Below are 27,436 nucleotides of genomic sequence, written 5' to 3' on the forward strand. Positions count from 1 at the left end.
TCCTTCTCATTGTTGCTTGCATATAATTCCGACTAAATGTTCCACTTACATGCATACTACTGCCATATATGTTTGCGTACAATTTCACGCCGTATATTCACTCTCTAATACGTCAAAACATCAAAACTTAGTTTTGTGAGTTAGTTAAGCCAGATAACATCGTGAGACTGTTTTTCTGTCAACTGATTGTTAATGAGCTACATGTAGGGTGTGTAATAAAAAGTGAGCATCATCTTAATGTATTCCAGCGTTCTCTTTTGTGTGCTTTTATTGCAATATACAATTCAAGAATGGCATATTTACAAAAATGGTTAAAAAAAAATTAAATTCTTCCTTTCATTTCACTGGCAAGTCGTGCTTTTAGGGCGTGACTGACAGCCAAATTTAAAACATACAGAGGCACCGCTGCTGGTTGGAAAAGTATCATCTGGACGCCTTGCCATTTTCATGAATGTCCATTCTGTAAACAGAGAAAATGTCCATTAATGCAACATCCGAGCATATGTGAGTTGATTTTATCTTTGGGAGTCGATTCCCAACTCACCCGTTTTCATCTTTGAGGTGCTGGTACAGCTCGAACTTGCTGTTGACTGAGCGCGCTCTGCCTATTAACTCCCGGCGCTTCCTGGACTTGGCAGTGATCCGATTGGTCCACAGAGAGAGGAGCGAGACGGGGCCTGTGGCGACACAAGGCATCAAGTTTAGATGACACTTCCAATAAAAATACATCTAAAATGGCTCACTCAAGGTTGGGAAAGAAAACACAAGCACCCTGATTCAATTACCTTTTGGGCCCTCTGGTGCTTCAACCTCGTCAGTGGCCAGGCGGGGTTTCTTGATGAGGGGCTCTGGTGAGTCCGGTGAATCCTTGATGACTTCCGACTCCTGATCCTCTTTATCCGGCACACTTTTCACCCTAAAAACAAAGAAGTGACAGTTACCTGATAAACTGTCCAGTTTGCACACACACACATGTGAAAGTGAGTCACCTTTCTGAGTCCTTCCAGCTTTTGTCCTCGACATCCTTGGCCACGTTTTTCTCTGCCCGTTCTTCCCTGTCCTCCCTCTTCCTTCCTCGCTTCTTCCTCTCCTCTTCCTCGGGAGGTTTACTGCGGCAGGCGACGATGCATTCCAGGACCCTCTGGTGCCTGTCGGTGGCCCCGGCGTGGGTTTTCACTAAAGTCTCCAGCTCGTTCCACATTATACGGTACTGCTCGTCTCTGCGGGGAACAAATCTCATTCAGGTTGATCAACACTACTCAAACAAGTTCACTTGTAAAGGTTATAGTGCAGCTGTGTAGTTGGTGGGTGAGTGCTCGCCACCACTCATCTTCAAACAACACAATTGATGAATTGCCTCGTCAAATGCAACCACTGGGGCACAAGTTTGCTTGTCACAAAATGATTCATACTCGTTAGACTTCTGTTTGGGGGGGGAGTTGTTTCAATGTGTCACCCTCAGTGAGCTGTTTGGCCATACCGCTCCCTCCTGTGGTCTGTGCGGTTTAGTTTATAGTATCTTTCGGCTTGCCCTGCCTGTCGGCCGTGTAAGCAAAACATTTCAACATCTCAATCTATGCGTCTTGATCCCTAACTTTTTGTGAGTAGTGTTTGAAAAAAAACAAAAACGATACACAGGAAGTTGTACACAAACCGACCTCTTGGGGCCTTTGCCTCTGGAACCCACAGTGGAGATAGGAAGCGGGTCGTTTTTCCTCTCCATGTCCACCAGGTTGTAGACTGTCTTCTGGCAGGTGAGAACGTCCTCCTCAGTCAGAGCCTCTTTCACGATCAGGTTAGCCAGAGGAACCACCTTAGCAGATGGGAACACATGCCAAAGGATGCCCGATTGATTATTGTGAGAAAGGCGAGGGATTATGTGCTCACTGCCTGCATGTTGAAAATGGTGGTCTGGGAAATGATCATGGGCCAGTAACGCGTGTGGCGTTCAAGCTGAGCTTTGGCCCGCTCCGCTGGCAGCTTCGCCGCCGGATGATGGGAGGCCTCGGAAACGGGAGTCAGGCGGTTTTCCTTCATGAACTCGCCAAAGTCCTGAAAGAGACGAAAGGAATCAGAAAAAAAACAGGAGATCTTTGGGCTGTGTTTTTGTAATAAACGCACGGTGATGCGATAGTCTGTCACTCGGCCGCCACAGCCCTCACTGATGGAGGGCGGGTCCTCCAGCATGGAACGGTTGTTATTGAGCACGTGCAGGAAGATCTCTCCTCCGTGGCAGCTGAGCATGTGGCTGATGACCTTTGACCCCGACTTCCTCGGCTGCTCCAGGAGCACCGATCGACCTGGAGCGAACAACAACAAATTATTAAATGCAAACGTATTGCACGTGAACGTTTACCAACAAATTTTTGTTTAAAAATGAATGTTCAAGATTATATGCAAATTGTCACTGCACCTGCAAAACTACAATTTTAAAGTATATAACAAAAAAAACCAAAAAAAAAACCAGTTTGTTTCGTTAATAGTTTGTTCGGAGTGACCAATAGTATTGATTTATAAAAAAATAAAATTGGCCAAATTGGCAGCAAGAAAATTTATTGTACTGTTAAAAAGTTGAATACAAATGAACTGTCCTTAGGCAGTGAGTCTTTTATGTACCACTACAGATACTAGAGATACTTATGTACCACTAGAGTACAACCACACTTTGAGAATCACTGCCTTAGGCAAAACTCAGTCGCAATTTACATCGCCCGTCTGTCTAAGACGGTGTTTGCAAACTGTTATTGAGCCAAGGCACGTTTTGGACTCTGCGGCTTACCATTGAGGAGAAAGTTGGTCAGACATGACGAAGGACGACTGTTGACGTCAGTGGGGGAGATGCGATAAGCTCCCGTGCAATAATGCAGTTCTGAATGCGGTTTAAAAAAAAAAAAAAAAAGTCATAGAGTCATTACACATTTTCAAAACAATTCCATCTCCCACTTGACTTGAACGCACCTATGGAGATGGTCCGCGGCGTGCACCATTTCAATGTGACCGTTTCTTTGAGTCCATTTTCCCGCGTGCTGGTGCCGGCCATATGCAAGTCTCCTGTGCCGCAAAAAAAAAAGTGACAGAATGAATAGTTTGTCTTCTTAACAGTTATGACCTGTTTCATTTTACTCACCACTTTTAAAGAACTCCATGTGGGCGTCCTTGTGATGCAGGAGCTCCACGTCGTAATTGGCCGACGTGTTGGCGTGCTGCTCTTCCTGTCCGTCCGCAGAAGAAACACAAACAAATACAACACGTTAGTATCCCGTCTAATAACAAAATACAAATTCTCACACACTGCTGATTTCATGTTCTGGTTATGCGAGGTGGATTTCTTTTACACTCTGGGGTGGAAGGGGAGGGTAAGCTATATGCTAAGAGCTAAAGGTGTGTTTCAACACTGAAGTGATGTTATCAGGATAACACAGTGGGGGATTGGTTGGGACTGTAAGTGGAAGAGTGAAGGAGGAACACACAGACACTGAACAGATTTAAGGGTGAAGAAGAGACAACACTGGTGGCAGTGATTTCAATGATCACACAATTTATTTGCTACAAAAAAAACAACAGTTTGAATAGATAATTTCCTTTTTAGCAACTACAGTGGTGCAGCCCACATTGTTTAACATTTGAACAAATGTGGTATCAAAAAAGGTGTCTCGGCCGTACTCAGATTGGAACAATTTTTTTTGATTATTTTTTAGAAACTCCCCAAATAACTCCCATTGAGAATGAATGGGCCACTGAAGATTCTCACAATTAACAGGTCTGACATCAATTTTAAAATTGCTCTATAGGGAAAGCCCCGCCTGTCGCACGGAGATAGCTGGGATAGGCTCCAGCACACCCGCGACCCTGGTGAGGATAACTGTAACGGAAGATGAATGAATGAATAACATCGCTCTGCGGTTGGAATGGATTCACTGAGTTTCAATTCACTTCAATGGGAAACAATACCTCAGTTTGAGAACATTTCGGTTTGGGAACCGGGTCACGGAACAAATTAAATCTGTAACCCAAGGTTCACTGTACAAGTAAATTGCGTTACAAGCTTATCACGGAATGAATTCAACTCATAACTTAAGGTACCACTGTATTAAAAACAAAACAATAAAGTCAGTGAGACCAGAGTTGTCTGTTCTTAAACGTCTCGCAGGTCATACACACACACAACCACACACACAACAAAAAGAGACGACACATGACTCGGACTCTGCCCCTTCCTCCGCACGTGCGTGTGTGTGTGAGAATCAAGTACTAACCTGTTCGCAAACATTTAATGTGGGCTATCAAAACAGAAAATACAGCATGAAACCAGCAGCAGGGTTCAGTCGCATCGACATGCAGGTGAGATGTACAAAACAGGGGGGGGGGGGAATAATAAATAAAAAAGAGCGTGAAGTTAGTCGTTGGAGGTGAGGAGGGGCTCGCGAGTAGAGAGCGGGCAAGCAAAAAGAGTGAGAACTCAAAGCAGACGTGAGTGGTGCAATGCATGCGGCTTGTGAGAACATGTTTACAAAGCAAAGGCATATTTGAATGTGTATGTGAGTATGGACGCCGGGGGTTCAAGGGCGCTTACCTTCATGGGGATGTTAGTGATGGTGGTGGAGGCCAAGTCGAAGTGCTGCTGCACCAGAATGTTGAGCTTGGTGGCCAAGTGCCTTCCTGCGCGGACGCTGTGGACCTCGCTGGTCAGCAGAGGCGACACCTGAGAGAAGGAGAAATTCAAGAAATAAATGCCGTGATATAAATATAAAAAAAGACAACTTTGAAGCATCCACCTCTTTCTTGGGCCGGTCCGACACCAGCGTGTCGTCCCCCTGGGGGTAAATGTGAATGAGGACCAGGTCACACTGCTGGATGCCCATCAGCCTGAAAGAGCCAATAATGTACTTTATATTAAATATGTATGTATGTAAAGAAGTTCAAATTCCAGGTTTTTGTGATGTAAAAAAAGAGACCGACAACAGCTATAAAAAGAAACAAACTGACCTGTCTGATCCTGCTGCTAGCTTGTTTTGCTCCAAGATGGTCTCCTGAATGCAGTCTTCTAACATGCGCACGTGAGTGTCACTGCAAAATTCAACAAATTACGATATGTAACGTATATAGTACTTTTCCTTTTTTGGTTGACGATAATAATGATGAACTTTCTATCACTGTCATGTCTACCTCTTAGCATTCGTTAGACAGATAATACGACCCCTGTTGGCGACCCTCTCGGCCGTGTCCATCAGGGCGATGCGCTTCTCGTGCTGCAGTTCAGTGATCTTGCACAGCGACTCCACCGCCGCCACCAGCCCGTGCAGGATGCTGCAGCATTCGGGGTCTTCGCGCGGGTTGGGCGGCCCCACCGCGGCCAGAGATGACATGAGCTGTCGGACAAGGAAACAAAGGAAATGGAACTACATATAGTCCACATTTGAATTTGTACAAAATAGCAGGCTTGCGTTTAATGCAGTGATTCCCAAACACTGTGCTTTGATGTGAGAGATAAACATGTGAAGAATTAAATCGTTTTTGCCACATTTTTTGCTTCAAGTCAATGTACATTGTACTGCTCCATCTGGACAGACATAGTTAGCTGCAGTAATGTTCTTATTTCACAAAGAACACAGAATACATGCCTGTGATTCCTGTGTATTGTCTGTTTCCATGTGTTGCTCCACCATTTGTGTTATATCAATTGCTTATATGGTTATAACAAAGCTACAGCGATGGTATTCCTTAGCCTGTCTGTGGCGTTTTGAGATGATCATTGTTTCAGATGCAATACTTTTTGTGGTGTTTTCCCATGAGATTTTTCTAAAATAAAAGGGACGTAACTAACCTCATGAGTGCTTTGGCAATCACGTTTCCAGCTATTCAAGAGGTGGAACTCTGAGTCACTCACAATGTAATTAATCTGTAAAGAAATATAGATTTTAAATGAAAGCATCTGGCCTCCCATTGCCGTAAGGAACCAGAACAAACTCACTAACCAGTTTGTCCAGTGGATAAATGTCATAGAGGATGCGGCAGTACTCCATAGAGCACTCCACGGCGCACGTCCACAGGGATTTGGACACTGGGGCCAAAGGGATGACTCCTTGGCCTCGGCTCTTGGTCAGCACATCACACTCCACCTGCTGGCGACTGGACTCAGCCATGTAGGGACAGTGATCCACCACAAAGACAGTCTTGTGAGCCACTGAGAACATCTTCATCTTGTAGGCCTGTGGTGAATGCTAAACTGCAAGGATGGTGGGGAAAACATCAAATTAAGTATATCTAATGAGACACATTAATAATTATGTATTATACATTACTCACGCGACGAAAATCTTTTCAAAGCTTACCGGTCAGGAAATTATCGCTTGAAACATGATTACACCAGAGTTTACATTTACTTGTCTGTAAACCTATTGGGAACACACTAATTATTCGAAAGATGTTAATGACAGCCGACCACAATTCATAAGCAGGCTACATGCTAAAGGAGCAAAGCAAGTGGCTATCGCAGTACGCTGGCCGATCGGAGGATTTTTGGGTTATTTTTGTTCTGTTTCTCTTTTATTCCCAGAGATTATTGAATACTTATCAGTAAATTAAATGTTATTTTCATCACAGTCCTCCATGATGGTTTCCAAAGTGCACCGAAGCACAGTTGCTAGCACAAAACAATCATTGGGTCAGCTAGCTAGGGTTGTTATTAGCGGAAATATGGCCAGCGGTGGTCCGCCACAAACTATCTCCCCCGAAAAGGATAAACGGTTCCGGCTTCAGAAGTTCCTAACGGAAGACAGAATATCTCCCGCAAAAAAAGAATATATTAAAAAGTAGGTACAATATCTGACGCATAAATAATATGTAGATAATAATTTAAAAAAAATTTATTTACTTGTCTACTTATTTGTCCTTTTGAGTGTAATTTTAAAATTCGCTTATTTTTGAGGAGTGAATCTTTTCTGAACATTTAAAAAACTCAGTGGGCCCAGACCATCTGTTTTACATGAGCTGCATTGTTGTCTTACATGTCAGATGTCACCGTCTCCCAGGCAACAGACAGTGAAGTCTGATGATTCAATTACGTACTAATGTATGTACTATGGGGCCTCGTACTGCTGCTGGCTGGCCATAATGGTCGAGGAAGGCCTCCTGGGGAAGGAAAGGAAGTGACTCACCTCTTGACTGTCCACTTGCTTTAAAAAAAAATGGCCCACATGGTAGGTTATTACACATCAAACTAAGCATTAATTCAAACCATGCATTGCAAAGACAGATTCTCATTAAGTGAGTCTGATCTTAATGCGCACTCTACAAAAAATGTTGTTAAAGTCAGACAAAATGGCCCACATGGTAGCTTATTAAACATCAAACTAATCATTAATTCAAACCATACATTGCAAAGACAGATTCTCATTAAGCGAGTCTGATCTTAATGCACCCACTACTAAAAATGTTTTTAAAGTCAGACCTCATGATCATCTTTGCAAAGGCTGGTTTTAATAGTGAGTAGCAGATGTACGGGAGGAGCTCAATTAAACATGAATGGGAGACAAAAAGTCACAATGGAGTCAAAGAGGGGTGGGAAATAAAGGGCTGAAAATTAAAAAGTCATTAGGACAAAACATTTTAAGTGTTAAGAGGGTGACTGCCTCAGGTCCAGTAAGGAAGATTAATGGTGGACGTCTTCACTGAATATAAATGAGTATGTGAAATAAAGGCACTAATGTACTCTTATCACTTTTATTGTTCTGAGGTGTCCAGCTATAACTTCATCATCATATTTGCATATAAAAAAAGAAAAAGAAAAATCTTAATACTATGACACTGAACGTTCCACTCGTAATCCATTAATGCACTCCAAATCAAAAGCAGAGCGTAGCCCAATGCAAATGTCAGAATACTACAAATGTCACAGTCAAGTCACATGCACTTGAATACTACTGAGGAAAATAATACATTGTCACTTTTTTTTTTTTTTTTTACACAAATGAAAAGGATTAATGCCATGCTTGCCTTTCAGTTCATTGATTGCATACACACAGACACACACACACACACACACACACACACACACACACACACACTTGCTACAGAAGAAAGCTACTTATGAGCAAAGCAAAATAAAATGTTACAAAGCTAGCTAAGATAAGTCATAGTTGATAGTAGAAGCAAAATGTAAAACAAAAGCCTGATTACAGATTAAAGTCTTGTGTTCACCGTTGGATGCTTTTTCAAGAGCCTTTGAAAATAACAGTTGTGCCTTGAGATACAAGTGGAATTCTTTCACTGACTACTCTCGATTTCAAATCTTTTCCCATTGAAACGAATGGAAATGTCGTTCCAGTCTTCCCCCAAAAACAACAAAAATTGCTGTATTGTAGATTTCAACAGAAAAATAGCACTCCATATCAGTGTACTTTATAAAAGACAGAAACAAATATCCTGTTTATTGAGCAACAAGTTATTGCCAACTAATCAATTATCAAATTAATCGACTATTTTGATAACTGATGAATCGTCTGGAGACCTTGTTTAGCTTTAAATTGTCTAAATTCTCGGAATTTCAGCCCCTCAGTAATAAATATTCTCAAATTTCTGTAGTCCTCCATGAAAGCAGGTTGATTACTCGTGTTAAAATTATTTTTAGTTGCAGCATTAATTGCGACATCTCTCTCCTCTCTCAGGTTATCAGTACGGCAATAATAGTTCTATGCACAGGATAAAGACTGAGTCCTGTTATATTGTGTTCAATTCATTACGTAAACGGTTAAAGCACTGCAACATAGATGCTTTTTTTTAGAGTTAGCATTAATCTAGCGGACGGAAGGGCTAAGGTGTTTTTTTTTTTTTTTTTTTAAATACGCAAGGTGCAATTCTTTTTTAGTGTGACACTAAACTTCAACGGGGAGTGGCAATAAACATCTTGAAGCCTCTTTTGAAGAATTGTTCACTCATTTTAGCTGCCAAATTGCTGCTTGTTGTGAAGTGAGTTGAGGCACTGCCACCAGACAGCACTTGTATCTCACGCTTGTAAGTCAAGGCAAAAAAAATGGCGCAGTCAATCGTATCTCAAGGCACCACTATATTCCATCAGTATTCGTCGATGCCTTCCTCCTCCTCCTCGTCAAACTTCCTCTTGAGGGAGTTTTTCTTCTGCTTGCCCCTGTTCCTGCGCTTGGCAGCTAAGTCCGGGTTGGCCTCGCGCAGGTGCACCTGCTCGTGGTTCTTCAGCAGGCCCGGCACGGTAAAGCCCTTCCCGCACGTGTCGCACATCCACGGCTTCTTGCACGAGTGAGTCCGTTTGTGGACGTTGAGGTGCGACGCCAGCTTGTACGTCTTGCCGCACACTTCGCAGCTGAAGGGCCGCTCGTTGGTGTGCAGCCGGATGTGGACCTTCAAGTTCCCCACTTGCGTGAAGCTCTTCTCGCATATGGAGCAGCGGTACGGCCTCTCCCGAGTGTGGATACGCAGGTGCACCCTCAGGCAGTACTTGCTGGAGAACTTCTTTTGGCACACGGGGCACGGGATCTTGGCTTTGGGGATGTGGTCCTGCTGGTGTCGTTTCAGGTCTGAGAGGTAAACGAAAGTCTTACCGCACTGGGAGCAGAGGTACTGGCGGTCGCCAATGTGGTAGCCCATGTGTCGCTTCAGCAGGCTGGGCACCAGGAAGCGCTTGCCGCAGCGCTCGCACATGTGCGGGCGGTCTCGGGTGTGCCAGCGCTCGTGGTTACTCAGCTTGAAGGAGGTCGGGAAGCTCTTGTTGCAGTGCTTGCACGGGAACGTCATCTGGCTGGTGTGGCACTCCATGTGCCTCTTGAAGTAGGTGGACTGCGTGAAGCCCTTGTTGCAGATGTCACAGTAGAAGGGCTTCTGGCCGCTGTGGGCCAGCATGTGCTTGGTGAGGCTCTGCAGCTTGGCGAAGCACTTGCCGCACTGGCCGCAGGCGTACGGCCGTGCCGTGCTGTGCGTCTTCAGGTGGTTGTTGAGGAATGCCTGCGTGCGGAAGCTTTTGTTGCACGACGTGCATGCGAAGGGCTTCTCGCCCGTGTGGATGCGCTCGTGGTCCATGAGCTTGGACTGGTAAGGGAAGCTTTTGTCGCACATGCTGCAGTTGAACCGGTCGGCGGGGGGCCTGATTTGCTTCTTTCTCCGGATGCTCGGCCTGGAGTAGTCGTCATCGCTAAGCCTGTCAAGGGGGAGCGGCGGCAAGGCCGGGAGGGAGATGGTGTTGGTGGCTATCTGCGACACCCACTGGTGCAGGGTGACTCGCTGCGTTTGGACCTTTTGGCCATCTTTTGTCACGGTGGAATGCGGCGACGCCGTTTTCATGGGCACCGTCACGACCTTGAAGGGGATGGATTTCAAGGGTGTTCGTGGTTGTTCCAACTTGTCTACCGTCACGGCCTCGTCGTCTCCTTTTCTTTGCTCCGCCTCCAGCCCCAGATTCGCCTCAGAAACCGCTGTTTGTGGGAGACCCTTTGCGGCTCCGCTACTGGCTGCGGTGTCGACTTGAGAGGCGGTGACAAGGACCGCCATGTCATCCGACTGGTCTGACATGTCACCTAAGTCGTCGTGGTCAGCGAGCGGGCTTGCGATCGGGGGGCTGACCACGGGCTGTGGGGGGGGAGGGGGAGGAGGAGGAGGAGGAGGGGGAGGAGGAGGCGGCGGAGGCGGCTCGACAGGTTTGGGTCGGAAGGCTAGCGACGAGAGCACACACTCGCCCACTGAAGACGAGATGGTTGCTGGACACATGGAGAAGTTTTGGTTAGGCTCCTCAATGAAAACAGATGTAAGAGGATTCACCACAGTAAAACCCACAAATACTGCAAAAACACAACTGCCTCAAAATGTGTTATAATTGCCTATATTGATAATCTTAAACTAGGGATGCAGCTATTGATTATTGACTGAATCAATTATTCTACCAATTACCCCATCGTTTAATCAGTAAAAAAATTATTTTGCAACTTGGAGTTGCCATCCTCAAGTGCTACACTGTAATATCTGTGGCTTTGAGTGTGTATGGCTTAAAAGGTCAGGCCTGATCTGGTGAATGATGTGGGAGTCAGCAAATGAGAGTAGAGAGTTGTCTGTTAGTCTGTCAGTTGTGATGTATAACTTCAACATACTTCCTTGATACCAATTACTATTTTTTTTTTTTTACCAAGGAATTTGGTAACTTTTATTTTGGAATTTGGCAACTTATGGCATTACAGAAAGAGCAAACAATAAAAAAAGCGTGATTAGGTGAAGAACACAGATCTGCAGGGTTTTACTGTAATGGCACCATTTCGTGTTAGGTCAGATAATCTGCTATAAAAGCAAGCTCGTTCATACCTTTACCAGACAGGAGGCCCTTGGACTGCTGGTACAGGAGGAGAGTTTTGAGGTCGCTGCCTTCGGGGATGAAGCCCCCACATGCGTCCAGATTAGTGGGCTCTGAGGAGATCATGGCACTGAGCTGAGGTGGAAAAAGATGACTCAGACAGTGTTGCAGACCCTCAGCTGCGAATGACCAGATTTGATCCATTTTGGTGTGATTAGGCAGAGGCAGCGCAGTTGAATAGTGGTTAACAGAGCCTCAGAGTACGAGAGGTCCTGGGCTCAAATGTGGAGTTAGCATGTTCTCCCTGTGCTTGGGTTTGTTTTCTTCGGGTATTTTTGGTGGAGTGCGTACCTGTGAGAGATTGGGAACAGGAAGCAGTTGCTCCAACTTGCACACCAGACCGGCGGTCAGAGTCTGCAGCGCCGTGTCAAACTTTGTGCCATACTGAACTGGGAACACTTCCTGTGGAATAAAACCCAATGCGTGAGCTTCGATGACAGTGGAGACCTCCAAAATCTGGGAAAGCTGACCAATGCCACAGTTACCATGGATACATCTTTTGTTATTCTTATTATACAGGCCCCATGAATCCACTGTATCCATGACAACTTGGACCGGAGCCCAACAATGTATTGTTCCATGAAGTCAGAGCGTACCTTAAAGAAGTGCTTCCTCTCTGTGGCGCTTTTCAGCAGATTCTGGACCAGCACCATGAAGTTGGTTTGACATTTCTCCACTTCCGCATCCTTTCGTGTCAGAAATGATTCAATGTTTAACACTGTTTATGTTTTAGAAAGAGAGTGTTCACATTCTTACCCCTGGATGTGTAGTGATCTTCAGTTTATTTATTAGTGTTTGAATAGTGCGGGAGTCTGGTTGACCCTCCCTCTGGAGTAAATCCAAAATGATCTAAAAGAAGAAATAAGTAGACAAGTAAAATAGTACCTTGACTTACAAGTCCCTCAACATCCCCAACCAATTTTTTCAAGTTAACAGCAGTAGCTTTTTTAGCTTTGTGTTGTGAGCCAAAATGGCATTTTAATTCATTTCAATGGGGGGAATTAATGTGCTATACAAGATAATTGAGTTATGGAACAAATTAAACTTGTAGGTGAAGGTATCACTGTACTGTATAGTAGTTGGATTCGTGGACATGTGTATAGTGAAGATACCCTCTTACCCTTGCCCTCAAACCCAAGACGAGCTGGGCCGTCTGCTTGAAACTCATGAGCTCCGGAACAGTCTGTGTCACCATGGTGACAAACTCCTCCACCTTCTTGTACTGACTGACGTTCCTCTGGCGGATCACCTGCCACATGTAGGAGTACGTCAGCTGCAGCGGGGAGGCCATCAGTCGGAGGGAGGCCAGGGGGAGAGCCCCTCCACCGCCTAGGCGGGCCACAACAAGCAGTTAGCGGCCTGTAAAACTAGCCACCCATCGATGTACTATTGTGTTTGTCTGAGTTAGGGTCACGTGAGGCGAGACTTTGTGCGAGAAGTGGAGTACACCCTGGACTGGTCGCCAATCAATTGCAGGGCACATATACAGTAGCGGTTTCTGGCATGTGCAGTATGTGCGTCCGCACACGGTGGCATTGCTCTGGGGGGGTTACTTCAACTCGCCCCAGAATTAAAACTTGAAAATGCAAATAATTGTACCATGCCAATGAAGATAACAATGTGCGCAAACGCTCGGTATTGTGCACCTAAAACCGGAAGAGTAAACAGCAATCGTTGTACATCAACTGCAAATGAGCCGAACCGTGCTACGTGAACGGAACGGGCGCCCAAATGCATGTGAGTTTTCATTAGAAACAACTGATCAAATAAAGTGCTTGATTGCGTTTACGACATTAAGGGAAGCAGCAAAACCCAACATGCAGTGGGCGATCGGAACATCCGGGCAACTCCTGTTTAATTTTTTATAAAGCGCGTGCAGGGTCTCATGTGCTATTTTACTTCGCCATGCAGGCCAAATTTAAGAGTGTGTGTAACATATACGGTCATCCTTAGCTGTCAATATTTAGCTTATGTACAGCGACATATTGGGGGAAAAAAACGCATTTTATTCAACTGTTCATGGCGGCAGCTGTTAGCTTGCCAACGTTAGCTTAGCAACTTACCAGCGCCCTCGGACCGCCTCTCCATTCTGTGGCCGCCGGGCAACGTTGCAAACTTACGTGGGTACAAACGAGTTACATAAAAGGCTGAAAGCGTGCTCTTTGCTTAAAAATATATGATAAAAATAAAATAAATTTGTAAATAAATGTTTTGCTCGAACGTCAAGCCAGGAAGAATAATGGCGACCGTGGCTAGTAGCTTTCCAAAACAAAAGCTGAGGTGTTTCCGGCGGAAATGACTGAATAAAATAAAAGCATCGCATAGTTGAAACTGAATGTTGCGTTTGGCTACCTCGGAAACCGGAGAGTTAATGACGGTACAGAGTAAACTTGTCAAAAATACGTTTATTATATTCTATTTCAAGACGGGAAAATCATAACGCCAAGGAAATTAATTTAACAAAGCGTTTAAAGACTTGTTAGATGTAAAAAAAAAAAAAAAAAAAATCTTACCTTTCAATGGTTATTTAACCGTGTAGCTAAAAATTCTCTTACAGAATGTAATAAAGTAGCATTGCGACGATCAATTGCTTCACTCCTCCTTTTGTCCTATTAGGAACACCATCTTTTCAATTACTATTCAAACAAGAACGCATTCAATGACTGTTTGGTTGTGCTCTCTTCCCCTTTGAAATTTGCAAAACACCACAAAACAGAACCCTCTCAAGACGATCATCATACACGTCGTTGTTCTTGCATTAAATACAGAGTTAACACGCCGTATAAACGTCACAACAAAATATGTGACAAAGTCAAAGAATCCAACACAAACAAATTTTTTGGATTGAAACTTTAATAATAATAAAAAATACATTTAAATACATGTTTCATTCAAGTGGGGCGCAGTGGTGCAAAACTGCACTGCGTCATACTGAGCTGTTTCTAATTGTACTGTAGTTTCATTTTTACATTGTGGCTAGATAAGGCAACCAGAATATTAGAAACACCTCTAAACAGGTTGTAGATTTGTAATTGTAGCCAAAAAAGAGTAGGGCCAAACACAGGATATCATTTCACACTTTTGAGTATACTTAACAAGTTATGATTATACATGTCTCTAAAGCTGGTAAAAACTGGCAAAAACAGTATAGAAGTGTTAGTCTTCAGACAAAAACGTGTAGGATGAACAAATGTGCTCAATGCGTTTTGTTGTAGAATGACTCACATTTACAAAAATACTTTCCCTGGAAGGGTCCGTAAACATTACAACGCTTTTGAATACTAATTTCAAGGAAAACACACACTGGATTGTACACTACTCACCAAAAGTAGGGATATTGGGCTTTTGAGGTGAAATTCTAGGATGAAACTGAAACGTTAAACAGTTGTGCATTCAAAAGTGTAGATCAGGTTAAATTAAGTTCACCGTTAAAGGTTGCATTTTAAGTTCATCATGAAATTTCACCCAAAAAGCCCCAAAATTGTTAACTTTTTAAATCTGTTTTAGCTGTTTGCACTCGTGTATATTTTAATGAAGGGGTTCCTTGGAACGCAATCATTGGAATACTGAAAAACTGTTATCGCAATATTAATCACCGTTCGCAGTTTTGTGCGGTCGGCAGAGATTCCTAGCGCGTTTATTCATCGCACTGGGCCGACATCAGTCGTGTTGGTAAGTGGCATTTCCCCCAGCCTACGGCCACGTCTTTTGTGGGCCGAGAACAAGCGTCCCTCTTATGCTCCTCATTGAGCTCATCCGCCCGTCCGTCCGTCCGTCCGTCTGTACATCGTCGACGCTCCTGTCTTCCCTCTGTCTGTGTGTGAGTGTGCGAGACACTCTCTCCACACAGTCATGTTCTCATGACCGAAACAGGATTGACTCAGTGAATGAGGCATTAGAAAGTCCAGCGCTTTTTTGCTGTGGCGTAGAAGAGGAAGAAGAAGAAGAAGTGATAGATCACGGGTGGAAGGGGGACACAATGGAGGGATTCACAGCCGGTCTAGCCGCGGCTATCTTTGCCATCTGCTCCGAGCTTTGATACACAAAGTGGGACCCTTGTTGAACCGCAGGCGCAGTGTTGTTTGCGACCGGCAGCTTTACCATCTGTGACCGATCATCGCAATGTCAACAAGTGCACAAGTGGCTCCAACGCATCACTTTCTATGTGTTTATATGCTGAGAAGGCATTCAAAGAAACACCAAGACATGCGTAATTAAACTCCAATGGCTATACTGTAATATTACACAATATATGTTAAAAAAAATAGTGGGACGCCTGTTTAATGTGTTGAAAGTCGAGTCGAAGTCGATTCATCGATGATGTCACTGATATCTCGAGCGGGTCCAAGGTAGAGGTTGAACTTGGGGATTCATCGGCTCAACCCGTTAGTCCCAAGTCATTTTGCCTTTGGAAAGTCAAATCAGATCACAGGTTACCTCAAGTCAAGACGAGTCTTGAGTCAAGTCACCTTTGCAGTCTTACCTGCAGTATCTGGTGTTCGTAAAGAGAGAAGACCAGTAAGGTCGGACAGTGATATGATTGGCCAATTTATCTCACGTGAATGTGTGTACAACAGCTCTTCACACCTCTAGTCGAGTCTTGAGTCTTTTAGTTTTTGTCACGTTAAGTTACAAGTCACCAAAATAGTCAAGTCAACTTAAGTCCATGTTGCGATGACTTGAGTCCCCATGTCTGCCTAGAAGACGCCTGATTCTAAAACCGCAGGTCATCCATTCCCGAGGTGTTTGATGATTGGTCTCCTTCCACAGAAACTCCATCCAAGCATGCTTTCACTGTGCTTTGTGAGCAAAGAACACAATCGGCCTTCCCCATGCACCCGCTTTTCCAATGCTCCAGAGTCCAGTGGTAGGACATTTTACACCTTGTAGCATTGCAGGAATCCATACGTGATGCTCCGGCCTCCATTTTTACATTGCCTTTAATGTCAGAGGAACACCAGTAAGTCAGTTGGAACACCAGCAACATCCTGGTTGCTTTACGTCTGCTTTGCTGCATTAACACCACTTGGATAGTAGAAATCGGAAAGCATGGAATGATGAAGTGGTTCTTTCCAGTTCCTTAAGTCCATATACGATTTGTATAATATGTGGCCCAAGAGAGTTCTGCGTCAGGGTAACCACACGCTCGCCGTCGCAGGAGGTGGTGTCAATTTGACTGACGTGCCACATCTCGGCAGAACGAGCCATCTGAGCCCGTCCCGTACAGATCCTTCCCCCCTTGGTCTTTATTCTTCATCTGCTTTCATGGGCCCTTTGAAGCGGGATGGAGACAGTCACGCTGGGAACGGTGTCACAAGGTGCCATTTCTATATCCTCAGCAGCGTGCTCTGCTAAATGTCTCGTAGATGTGACCTGAAGAAAATGACGATTAGTTAATCACCAAGCGGACGCCATTAGGTGAGCTAATAGGGAGCCATAAAACACTGCTGAATATTTTATGAGCACTTGTTAACAGGGATTTCCTTTCAGGAAGTGCTCACTAAGACAGGAGAACATCATTATTTATTGGAGTGGCCCTTGGAGATTTCATGTAATGGGATTTTTTCCCCCCCAAAATATATAGATATATTTTGTATTATTCATGTGTATTTATTATTTTTGGTAGTACTACAGTTTAAACACATTATTAGAATAAGAGTCTGGCTTGGATTCATTTTCTATTATTTTATATATTCAGCTAACAAGATGTATTGGTCGTAATAATTGACATGAGCTCCAGTTTGAGTTTATTACATTAATTTGTGCTATAAATTCAATAGCCAACAGAAAAAAAAATGTCATCCTCTTCAATAGACAAATTCTAAAATGGCTTTAGGCAAAACATAAGGCTGAAGTACTGAATTGTGCGGTGGGAGACGTGTCGACGACACCACGATATACTAACTATGCCAAAAAACATAAACTAGTCCTGTTTCAGTTTGGACACTTTTAAACAACTGTTTGCAAGGCGATTATATTGTTTGCATAATGTTAATATGTTCTCATAAACACAAGAAAGACGACAGAGTAAAAATAACTGCCTGAAATCGTACATGTCTTGCCGTGAGGCGGTGACATAGCGCTCATGTGAGGAAATACAACAGAACCGAGCGTTATAAATTTCATCCACTCACCCGCCATATGATGAGAGCGACGCAAGCCGTTACAGGAATGAACACCAGCAGCAACGGCGTTCTTTTCCACCATATGTAATCACGACCTTCCTTGTGATCCCCTGCGGGAAGGACATGTTATCGGAATATATTCCAACTACGAAATCTGATCACAGACTGTCCAAATCCCCTGATCTTGAGTTATATTCAAGCGTCAACCTATTATCCATACTAAAAACAGCAGTGATTGTAAAGTGATAATGTATGTCATTTTCAAATTACTGGAATCCAATTTTAGCAGATTAACTTTATTGATACACATTAGTGAGTTTGAATCACAGTTCTGTATTAACTATAAAACACATATTGGCAAGAAATTCTCCCTGTGCTTGCGTGGGTTTTCTCCGGCTACTCTGGCATCCTCACACATGCCCCCCCCCCCCCCCCCCCCCCCCCCCAAAAAAAAACCACACATTAGATTCCTTGCCCTACCTCGCCCCTTGACATCTGGATTTTGGCCTGTTTTATTGCCACCTCTCTCCCTCCCGTTGATTTTTGTGAACTGTGGGCTTGTCAAGCCCTTTGAGACTCTTTTGCCATTAAGGGCTATATGAATAAACTTGATGTGACTGAAAATTGTCCATGTTTGAGTGTGAGATTGTCTATTATGGCCTGTGATTGGGTGGCAATTAGTGCAATGCACTTTTCCCAAAGTCAGCTCAGATAGGCTCCTGCTCACCCGTGACCGTAATAAGGATAAACGTGGCTGGATATTGGTACAAAAAAGCAAAAAACTGCCCCACGGTCACTTCTGCTCCCCACTTAATGCAAATATTGGAAGCATCTATTATAAACATGCATGTTCACCTGGTGCATTTGCTGTACTGAGACACGATGGTGGCTTGCAGGAGAATTTGGATGTCTCTTGACCTGCAACGTGGAGGATATCCTCGATGTAGTTGAAATACAGCTCGTTCTTCAAGCTCCCCTCCTGGTAGTGACACTGGAAGACTTGCATCGCGGTTTCCTGCGTGACGACGTCCAAATAATTTCCCGTACGCAAAGACTGAATAGAGGACAGCCATGTCGACTTACCAGTTCCTGGTGGTCAAACGTGAAGCGCAAGCTCTTCAGCATGGCGATGAAGACCAGGATATTTTCCTTGTTGGAGGAGTCGGCGCCAAACATGTTGGCCAGGTTGCGAAGACTTTGCTCCAAAGGATAGACGTTCAACACCACCCAGCACGCACCAGCCTAAGAAATACACCATTGACCGAGAATAAGAAGATATTTTCTTTACGTTTAAGGTCTAAGGCAATATTTGTCACATACATACCACTTCTTTGGGAATGTAATGAAGCGGAATCTCATAATCGGAAGGGATGTTGTGCTTCTAAAAGGAGTGGCATCGATCTAATTAAAACGAACAATCACGTGTGGAAAATGTACGTTTTAAAAAGCTCACCAGAAGCGACAGCTTGCTCACATCATCAGTTATTGGGGTTCCAAATTGTCCACAGCACAGATTCAAACTTGTGAACAGACTCAGGAGGACACAAGGTGCCTTGAAGATCTGCAAAGAAGTCCTAATATTAGGGACGCAGTCTAATCATATAATAATGCTCATTTTCTGACACTGTCACTGAGTTGTACCTCTCATGTTGTGGCCTGGCACGATGAGTGAATGAAAATGCAATAGCATATAACACTGAAAGTCAATATTGTCTCACGGCAGGCTTAGCACAAGCTCATCTGCCTTTGTCAACATCATGAGTGAAAACAAATGTCAGCGTTCACTTAACACACATGCGAAAAAAAATAATAAAATCCACCTTTTTACTGCTACAAGAGATATCCTTTTAAACACAGAATGCCATTGTCCACACACGTACTCAGATGACAGCCCATACATTACATACACAATATACTGTCTGACAAATGAGTCAAAACACAAAAATAAAACAACCAGACTTACTTTCTCCCTCATATGGAGCACAAATGCAAGGCTGCCCAAATCCGCTGCATGAAAGTCGGTCTTTATAATCCGAAGCTGGAGATAAATGTGAGCCCGTATGTGTGTGTGTGTGTGTGTGCGTGTGCGTGTGCGTGTGTGTGTGTGCAAGGTCCAAGCAGTGAAACTTGAGGATGGGCCAGCCGTCTGCCTGCCTCCACGCAGACCGGCAGAGGCTTTTTGAAGGACTGGAGAGGCCGCCTACGGGCTGAGTCACCGTGTCACACGCTGACCACGTCTGAGACTTCTCCCACGGATCAACCGGCTTGTCACTGGCGCGTGGGCGCTTCGGCTCGAAACGCGGATGGGTGTATTCCATTCGGAATATGAGAGGGTTATCCCCGAGAGCTGCTCCTTTTGAATGTAAATGAATGCAGGTTGTTCTTCCGCCGAAGGAATTTTTGGCTTTGATATTCAACCAAGGCGCATCTACTTAACATATAGCATCCACAAATGATGTTATATACGTAAAAGCTCATTTTCAGACAACATGCAGTCGCTTCGTAATGACTGATGCTGTGACATCCCTCATTCCACTTGAATCAATAGCGGTCACAAAAGAAAGGTCCGAAAATGATCCTAAATTAAGCTCATATAAAACTAATAACAAAGCTACGCTAAAAATGTGTTCACAAAATTTTTTCTTTCCGGATAAATTGCATCCATAACGGCCGTGGATGTTTATGTTCACTAAACGTCTAACCCAACCGTTTACTGCATATTCGTCAAGTACGTTTTTCAACGGGTAGGTGTGTCTCGCCCACATTGTCGGTGACACTCAGCTTTGTAAACCACTGTAATGACTCACAGATCCCAGTAGATGGCAGCGTTGCATCGCTTTGGATTTGAGATCAGCACAGCTTTTGAGTAGAAGATAAAGATTAGGCAGTGAATGTTGGCTCGTCACGTCGGTAAATGCAAACACTCTGGGAGTCAGACAAGTTTGGACACATTACACTCGAACGGAGTATGCATATGTACGGCCGAAATCGAGTATGTGTCACGGTAATTAGTCAAAAGTCTGTGTCACGATGGTGAGACAAGATGACAGTTGAGTGAATGACAAATGCCATGTAAAAAATAAAGTCACCGACATTGAATTAAAGCAGTATATATATGTATAGTATATAACAATAAATCAGTTTGCTATCAAAAGCACTTTCTCAGTCAAGTTTTTATTTTTTTTTCATAGTTTGAGGTGTCACAAAACTAAAAACAAATATTCACGTCAAAGTCACTGTTCTGCTTGATGTTTCTTTTCACAAAAAGCTGTTTTTCTCCACTTTTTGGTCAGAAACCAGTGTTTTTGGTGAAACCAACCCATGTCCCATTGCTATTGACTGGCAATATGGGGAATTCTGCTTTGCAAATTTGTTAAATTTTTGCTTTGCAAATTTGTTTAATTTTGTGCCGAAATGAGCCTTAAGTATCAGCAAGGTCCCTCATACATACTTTACATTTAAATAAATACTTCCCAATCAATCAAAACTGAGCCTTATTATCTTTCAAAAGGCAGAATTTTTAAGACAACTGAATATTTCAATCGCATATTTGCCTTGTGGCCAAACACGTTTCCTGTTATATTTGAATTAATCCAGTACAATCTGCCCTTTGTGTGGCTTCCAGACCAGTTTTCTGTCACCTGCATCCTATTAATTCAATGAGTTGCATTTTTTTGTTAAGGTTGGTTGTTTCTCAGTATTCCCTTGTTGTGAGCTTGTCAAGTAGGCGGGACTTGGTGATATATATATATATATATATATATATATATATATATGTCTATATATATATATATATATATATATATATAGATATATATAGATATATATAGATATATATATACACACCTTCAAATACTACATAATACAAACAACAATATTAATAATTCATGTATAATGAATTATACATTCAAATCACATTTTCAATTCACTTAGAAGTTATGCTGAGATGCTGTCTCCGGGCGGAATTGCCAAAGAAATGAATTAAGGAGATGGCGAAAGCATACATCCAAGCATAGCATAGCAAAGCCCGTAAACCATGGAAATATACACCCCCTAGTGGCTGCAATAGGGATGGCTATAAACAATGTCCATGTACCCAAGAGAGGTTTGTGATGCCATGTCTCCATCTGTGTTTGTTATTGTGTTTTCTGTTCTTGGCTATGAACAAAGCCACTCAGGCATCGGTGACACGCCGCAACGATGACAGGCCGCAGCCTCTGAGCTCACATGCTTTTCGTGGCTCTGTTCCCTTTAGAGCGGCGGCCTCCCAAAAAAAGACGGCGCATCATAGGGGCCGCCATTTTTGCTACATACCCCTCTTAAGGCCGGGGCGGCAGCTGCGGGAGATTAGACGAGGCGAGGACACCAACGCGCAGATATCTGGTTTGGACTGGAGACCGATCGTGACTTGATTCAGAATTCCAAAGATCAGTTTTTACCAGAGAGTCTGTGTTTTTTAATGTGAGCGGTCTATGCTAATCCCGCTTTGGCGATGAGTTGTTTCGGATACCGCCGGGAGCTGAGCAAGTACGAAGACGTGGACGAGGATGAGCTCCTGGCGTCACTCAGCCCCGAAGAGCTGGCCGAGCTGGAGAAGGAGCTGGTGGACATCGACCCCGACGCCAACGTGCCCATTGGGCTACGACAGAGGGACCAGACCGACAAGACCCCGACCGGGACCTTCAGCAGAGAGGCCCTCATGAAATATTGGGAAGCCGAGACCCAGAAAATCCTCGAAAATGAAATCGCTGGAACCAGCCCTAAAACGGTCAGTAGCAAAAGATGACATGAAATTTGTCGTTCAGAATTGAATCGGAGGGAATGTCATGAGCACGTCTGCCTCACAGTTTTGAGGTTCTGAGTTTGAATCTGTGCTCGGGCCTTCCTGTGCGTGTTTGAATGTCTAACTAGGGCCCCTGGGGATAAGAGTCAGAGCCTGCACCAAAACTACTCCGAAAATATTAGGATTATGAACTATTGATACAAATTAGTGCATTTGAACCACGGTTCTGTATGAAATATAAAATACATTATTCACTTGCGTGGGTTTTCTCCGGGTACGCCAGCTTTGTTCGACCTGCCAAACACACATGCATGTTAGATTGATGGATCTTGATCTAGATCTCTCCCAAAGTCAGCTAGGATAGGCTCCAGCTCACCCCAATGATAATAAGCGATTGGTGAATTTGGGACAAAATGTCCTTGTATAAGCAACAGGCTGTTTAAAATGTGTTGACATAGGATGAAGAAGACGAGGGTGTGACAGACAGAAAAAGCGAATCAGAGGACGAAAAGGATGACGGAAGCGAGAAAGAGCAACAACAGCAAAAAGAGGAGGAAGAAGAGGAGGATGAAGAAGAGGATGAAAGCGAAGAGGAGGAGGAGGAGGTCGTAACAGAAGAGGACGAAGAAGACGACGACGAAGGGGAAAAAGCTCACGTGGAGCCCGTATTGCCGCCGACGCCTGTCAACGTCCCCCAGCAGCTGAAGCCGCAGAGGGCGGAGCCTGTCAGACTGACTCCTCCCCCTCAACCTGCAGACCCTAACGCCAACGGGAACCCCACCGTCGTGGACGAGGCCCTGCAGCGATCGCTCAGCGACGACCCCGAGCTTACGGAAGTTAACTTGAACAACATCGACGACATCTCACAGGTACAAAAATGCGACAAGAGAGGACGAACAACGGTAACAAAACAATGATCAATTTATGTTTAAATATAAGTTAGAATACATCAATGTTAGCTTTGTTAGCACGTCTATGGCGTTTTGGCATGAGTGTTAGCATTGAGCTCGCAGGCTTTCATAAGGCAATGTGGTTTTGTTAAATACAAGTGTAATTTTCTTTGTTTGCTAGAGTTTGCTGCCACCATCTAGCATTCGTAAATTAAACTTTTGCTCACAACCGAAGACAAGAAATCCGCCGAGCGACAGCTCTTATCTTGAGAAACTCGTCAAATTCACTTCGTGTGAAATCTAGATCTGGTTTAGTTGAACACAACGCTATTATTCTGTTGCATGAATGGCAACTGGTGGATCCAAAGGTTAATTGTACCTTCTGCCACCTCGTGGAACAGCATTTCATTTATTTCCCTGTCACTGTAAGTCGCTGGCAGAGATAGATGAACGTTGTTTGTAGTGAATAATCAATAATTTTCAGACAAAGCGTGTTTCCCGCAACACGCTGTGGTTACCATTATTGAGCATAATAAATCTTAATACCATATAACCATATACCGTATTGAAATGTCTTTGTTTCTTCTTATTCTTTTTAATCTGACAACTAATTTTACATTTTTTGGGGCTTTCTCATCATTACTATTATTAAGACCCAACAGCAAAACGTGTTGACGAAACAGCAGGTAAAACACAAGGGATGACGCAAGATAACCAAGAAGTACTCAGAGCACAAAATATTGCTTTCGTAGGAGACTCTTATCCGATTCGCGGAAGCTCTGAGGCCCAACACGCACGTGCGCGTCTTCAGCCTCGCCAATACCCACGCGGACGACCCGGTGGCTCTGGCCATCGCCAAGATGCTGCGGGAGAACTCGTCCATCGTGAGCCTCAACATCGAGTCCAACTACGTGAGCGGGAAGGGCGTCCTGGCGCTGGTTCAAGCCCTCCCAGGAAACAACACCCTGACCGAGCTCCGATTCCATAACCAGAGGCACATCTGTGGAGGACAGGTTGGTGTCTAGCCTCGCTCCTACTCTGAATGTCCTTTTTTTTTTTTTTGCCACAACATGGCTTCCTCTGCTTTAGGTAGAGATGGAGATGGTGAAGATACTTCGGGAAAACCACACCTTGATCAAGCTGGGCTACCAGTTTAACCTACCTGGTCCCAGGATGAGCATGACGGGCATCCTCACCAGGAACCAGGACCGTCAGAGGCAGAAACGACTGCAGGAGCAGAGGCAACAGCAGCAACAGGGGGCGCCGGAAGGAGCCACCAACCCCCGGACCACTGCACTGGTAACGTCACAGACGACAGCATTAGTATTGTGTTCTTTCTAACATGAGGCTCTGTTTCTTTTTCTAGCGAGGAACACCCTGCAGCTCACCTAGATCCTCTCCTTGGTCCTCTCCTAAAGTCCCGCGCAGCAACCTGGCTAAGAAACAGACACCTCCTGCACCTCCACCACCGCCTCCCCCACCACCACCACCACCACCACCACCACCCCCTCCTCTGCCACTGCTTCCCTCTCGTCAGGAGAAGAAGAAGCCCACCCGGACCATCGCGGAGGTGATCAAATCCCACGAGGCGAGCAGCAAGAAGTCCAAGACCAAAGGGAAGAAGGGCAAGAAGGGCAAGGCCAAGGACGAGACCACCTGCATCCTGAAGGAGCTGAAGAACGCGCTGAGGCCCGTGGCGGCGGAGAGGCGGGGGGAGGAGGGCAGCAGGCCGTCCACCCCCATGAGGTCGGCCCACGACCAGCTGATGGACTCCATCCGGAACAGCAGCATCCGCAGCCTGAGGAAGGTGAGGGAAACGTTCATTATACTATCAGGCCAAGCTTGCACATATTTATGTTACATATATACGTTTTTTAGTAAGAAAACTATTGTACTTTATACAAACATCCAGTAATAACATTAATGAATGGTTTGTGCATCGTGGTTTGTTTCATGCTTCAATGCCCGTTGACATTTTGCTGCTCCTTCTGGTATGTGAACATTGGCCACCAGGGGGTAGTACAATGCATGCAGACATACTACACGCAGATTTGATGACGAACACTGTCACAATTAAGCTCCAATAATATTAGTCGATGTTCGCAGAGGATAAAGAATAGATGCATGTGAGTATTGTTGTATCTTCTGTCTGCATGTTTTGTTCTTGCTTGTGTTTGAATATAAATTGGTTTATAATTGTATCATAATTACTGCGACATTGATGCCTGTTTCGTTAGCTCGTTTATGGCATTTTGTATTGTGTGTGAGCATTAAGTTTTTTGACGTTCGTAAGATAGAGAAACGTAGTTTGGTTAAATACAAAACGTGTAATTCTTTGTTTATGTTGACGTTTGCTGCTTCATATTAACCAACAATACCAAGATTCACATTGTTCAGTTGAACTCAAAACCGTCACTTGAGTACGTACACACATTGATTCACGAAAAAGTTACATTTTCACCAAAGACGGGTAGACGGAATCCCGAATGCATCTTAAGTCGAATCGATGGTCTCCGCTAAAAACTTGCATCTCTTTTAAAATGAGGCGAGTGTGTTGTTATCTCGCGGCTTGTCACAGTGGAAAAAAGTCAGCTCTGCCCCCAGCTGCGAAATTCCTGCCACTTATTGCTGCTATTCATAGCCAAGTGTTCAGCAGAGGTTTGATAAAGGCAGACGTAGCAACAACACAAACACTGTCAGTTGACGCTGAAGTGCAAATCTTTGCTTCAGAAATATTGATTTTTTTTCTTACAGGTTGAACTCCCGTTACACCTACGATAATATAGAAGAAAGAAGAAGTTGCCATGGTAACTGGCTTTGACACAGGAATAGCAACAGTGGTTTAAAAAAAGTGGGATTTTTTTTGGGGCCCTGCTACAAGTGATCTATTTTGTAACTTTATTTTATTTTTAAAAACTTAAGTTTGTTTATTGATATTTTTTTTCTTGTCAACTTGTAAATATGATGTGCTCTTGTTTGATTGAATGAAGTGTTCATTTCTAAATACAAATTGTTTTGCTTGTCTTTCTTAACTACTACCAAGAATCCTATCCAGTTTCCATTTTTCATCTAGAATTTTTAATAGTCGTGAGTCAGTTTACTGAGATGCAAATGAACCATTCATTTTGCCCACTGGGGTTACTGTCTATAGCTCCGGTTGGGACGTTCATCATGCATGATGAGTGACAGCTGATAATAACAATTAGACACCCTCGTCATTGACATAAAAGGGGATATTATCATGAGCAATGTTTCGTTTGCAATGAACAGGAAATGCTTTGTTTGTATCATTTTATGAAGCTGCTACTTGGTTGGATGAGGCCCGGTCAACAGATGCATGAAGAGTATGTGTTTAGTAGGTGTTAAGTGCCTTAAAACCTGTGCGAGACGTGTAAAATACTATTTACTTTGGCGCCCACTCACTTGACAGCAATCTGCATGTTTTATTTGATACTTTTAGGACTTGTGACAACACATGTACTCGATATCCCTCCCCTCAGCGTGCATGCATTGCACGGCCTAAGTGTTCCTAAGAATAAAACTTACTCGCAGGAAGTGGAGCACTTTGTCATAACAATCCGTCCAAGTGCCAATAAGGGGAACCCTTTCAGTGAGATCTGCTGTAAAATGTGGAGACTTCCTGCTTTTAAATGTGGTCAGTGACCCCTCATGTAAAATTCAGAGACACGTTTGTGCTGTGCACAGTAATATAAAACCAGTCCCCCAAGATACAATGTAACAGTTAGCGGTGCAATAGCTGGATGAGGATAGTACATCTCTCTGAAGCTGCGAAACTGAATTTAAACCTTTGCATTCCTTACTCATGCAGATTTCAAATGTGGTTTTAGACCGCGTGCATGCATGTCACGATGGGTACACAGAGCGAGCGGAAAGTGACATACCTTGGTCTAATCCCGGTCAGAAGGTCCACAGCTGAGATGTGATACATGGGCATTTAGCTAAAAATAAAATGGCAAATAGAATTGATGCTGTTGTTATTGACACACTTGCGTAAATAATGGCTGGTCCATAAACAAGAACAATGAATTCTTTTAATACTGTGTTGTGGATTGATCGTAAACTATGCTTCACAATATAAAAAAACATGCACCATCTGATTGTAAACAGGCCAGTAAACACCAAAATATGTCATGAGATCCGTTTATTGGAGGACACAATGTACAAGAGGTTGCATAGAATTAAACTAAATTAGCTGCGCATTCCATATTATTCAGCCAAGGTAATTGTACATTTGTCATAACAAAAAATA

At 43.9% G+C, this 27,436-nt stretch overlaps 4 protein-coding genes across 7 annotated transcripts; 1 reads left to right on the forward strand and 3 right to left on the reverse strand.

The window, feature by feature from the left end:
• Positions 1-250: 250 nt before the first annotated feature.
• Positions 251-6,710, reverse strand: ints13 (integrator complex subunit 13). 4 transcript variants are annotated; one of them, XM_061667599.1, is made up of 18 exons: positions 6,333-6,710; positions 5,976-6,226; positions 5,825-5,899; positions 5,167-5,369; positions 4,987-5,067; positions 4,776-4,866; positions 4,574-4,702; positions 4,257-4,280; positions 3,128-3,212; positions 2,959-3,051; positions 2,780-2,869; positions 2,122-2,300; positions 1,888-2,052; positions 1,659-1,813; positions 990-1,220; positions 786-916; positions 545-677; positions 251-460 (listed from the first exon to the last, which is right to left on the reverse strand). In XM_061667599.1, exons 2-18 carry the CDS (start codon positions 6,198-6,200, stop codon positions 424-426), a joined length of 2,127 nt encoding a protein of 708 aa, XP_061523583.1. In that variant the 5' UTR covers positions 6,201-6,226; positions 6,333-6,710; the 3' UTR covers positions 251-423. The 4 variants fall into 4 exon arrangements, with proteins under 4 accessions (XP_061523583.1, XP_061523582.1, XP_061523581.1 ...); XM_061667598.1 differs by having other exon boundaries at positions 6,307-6,710; XM_061667597.1 differs by having other exon boundaries at positions 5,976-6,710.
• Positions 6,711-7,708: 998 nt separating this feature from the next.
• Positions 7,709-13,635, reverse strand: si:dkey-14d8.1 (zinc finger protein 35). The gene is made up of 7 exons (XM_061668295.1): positions 13,432-13,635; positions 12,489-12,697; positions 12,125-12,217; positions 11,965-12,054; positions 11,660-11,770; positions 11,320-11,443; positions 7,709-10,724 (listed from the first exon to the last, which is right to left on the reverse strand). Exons 1-7 carry the CDS (start codon positions 13,454-13,456, stop codon positions 9,073-9,075), a joined length of 2,304 nt encoding a protein of 767 aa, XP_061524279.1. The 5' UTR covers positions 13,457-13,635; the 3' UTR covers positions 7,709-9,072.
• Positions 13,636-14,271: 636 nt separating this feature from the next.
• On the reverse strand, positions 14,272-19,578 carry LOC133397423 (uncharacterized). The gene is made up of 7 exons (XM_061668297.1): positions 19,457-19,578; positions 18,947-19,054; positions 18,818-18,874; positions 18,577-18,735; positions 18,349-18,508; positions 17,503-17,603; positions 14,272-16,741 (listed from the first exon to the last, which is right to left on the reverse strand). Exons 1-7 carry the CDS (start codon positions 19,466-19,468, stop codon positions 16,622-16,624), a joined length of 717 nt encoding a protein of 238 aa, XP_061524281.1. The 5' UTR covers positions 19,469-19,578; the 3' UTR covers positions 14,272-16,621.
• Positions 19,579-21,812: 2,234 nt separating this feature from the next.
• Positions 21,813-26,176, forward strand: lmod2b (leiomodin 2 (cardiac) b). The gene is made up of 6 exons (XM_061667467.1): positions 21,813-22,261; positions 22,735-23,145; positions 23,919-24,179; positions 24,256-24,465; positions 24,533-24,973; positions 25,921-26,176. The coding sequence occupies exons 1-6, from the start codon at positions 21,986-21,988 to the stop codon at positions 25,945-25,947; spliced, it is 1,626 nt and encodes a 541-aa protein (XP_061523451.1). The 5' UTR covers positions 21,813-21,985; the 3' UTR covers positions 25,948-26,176.
• The last annotated feature ends 1,260 nt before the right edge of the window (positions 26,177-27,436 follow it).

This window comes from Phycodurus eques, chromosome 22 (genome assembly GCF_024500275.1).
Source record: "Phycodurus eques isolate BA_2022a chromosome 22, UOR_Pequ_1.1, whole genome shotgun sequence".
NCBI lineage: Eukaryota > Metazoa > Chordata > Actinopteri > Syngnathiformes > Syngnathidae > Phycodurus > Phycodurus eques.

Excerpts from the sequence above, each read along its gene's own strand:
- ints13 (XM_061667599.1), bottom strand. The coding sequence starts at position 6,200 with ATGAAGATGTTCTCAGTGGCTCACAAGACTGTCTTTGTGGTGGATCAC. Across the intron at positions 4,281-4,573 it reads TCACTAACATCCCCATGAAG|CCCACATTAAATGTTTGCGA; the intron begins GTAAGCGCCCTT and ends CTGTTTTGATAG. Across the intron at positions 2,870-2,958 it reads GCCGCGGACCATCTCCATAG|AACTGCATTATTGCACGGGA; the intron begins GTGCGTTCAAGT and ends AACCGCATTCAG.
- si:dkey-14d8.1 (XM_061668295.1), bottom strand. The coding sequence starts at position 13,456 with ATGGAGAGGCGGTCCGAGGGCGCTG. Across the intron at positions 12,055-12,124 it reads AGATCACTACACATCCAGGG|GATGCGGAAGTGGAGAAATG; the intron begins GTAAGAATGTGA and ends CTGACACGAAAG. Across the intron at positions 11,444-11,659 it reads CTGTTCCCAATCTCTCACAG|CTCAGTGCCATGATCTCCTC; the intron begins GTACGCACTCCA and ends TTTCCACCTCAG.
- lmod2b (XM_061667467.1), top strand. The coding sequence starts at position 21,986 with ATGAGTTGTTTCGGATACCGCCGGGAGCTGAGCAAGTACGAAGACGTG. Across the intron at positions 22,262-22,734 it reads CTGGAACCAGCCCTAAAACG|GATGAAGAAGACGAGGGTGT; the intron begins GTCAGTAGCAAA and ends GTGTTGACATAG. Across the intron at positions 24,466-24,532 it reads ACCCCCGGACCACTGCACTG|CGAGGAACACCCTGCAGCTC; the intron begins GTAACGTCACAG and ends TTCTTTTTCTAG.
- LOC133397423 (XM_061668297.1), bottom strand. Across the intron at positions 18,875-18,946 it reads TGAGCAAGCTGTCGCTTCTG|AAGCACAACATCCCTTCCGA; the intron begins GTGAGCTTTTTA and ends CACTCCTTTTAG. Across the intron at positions 18,509-18,576 it reads CGTTTGACCACCAGGAACTG|GAAACCGCGATGCAAGTCTT; the intron begins GTAAGTCGACAT and ends GTCGTCACGCAG.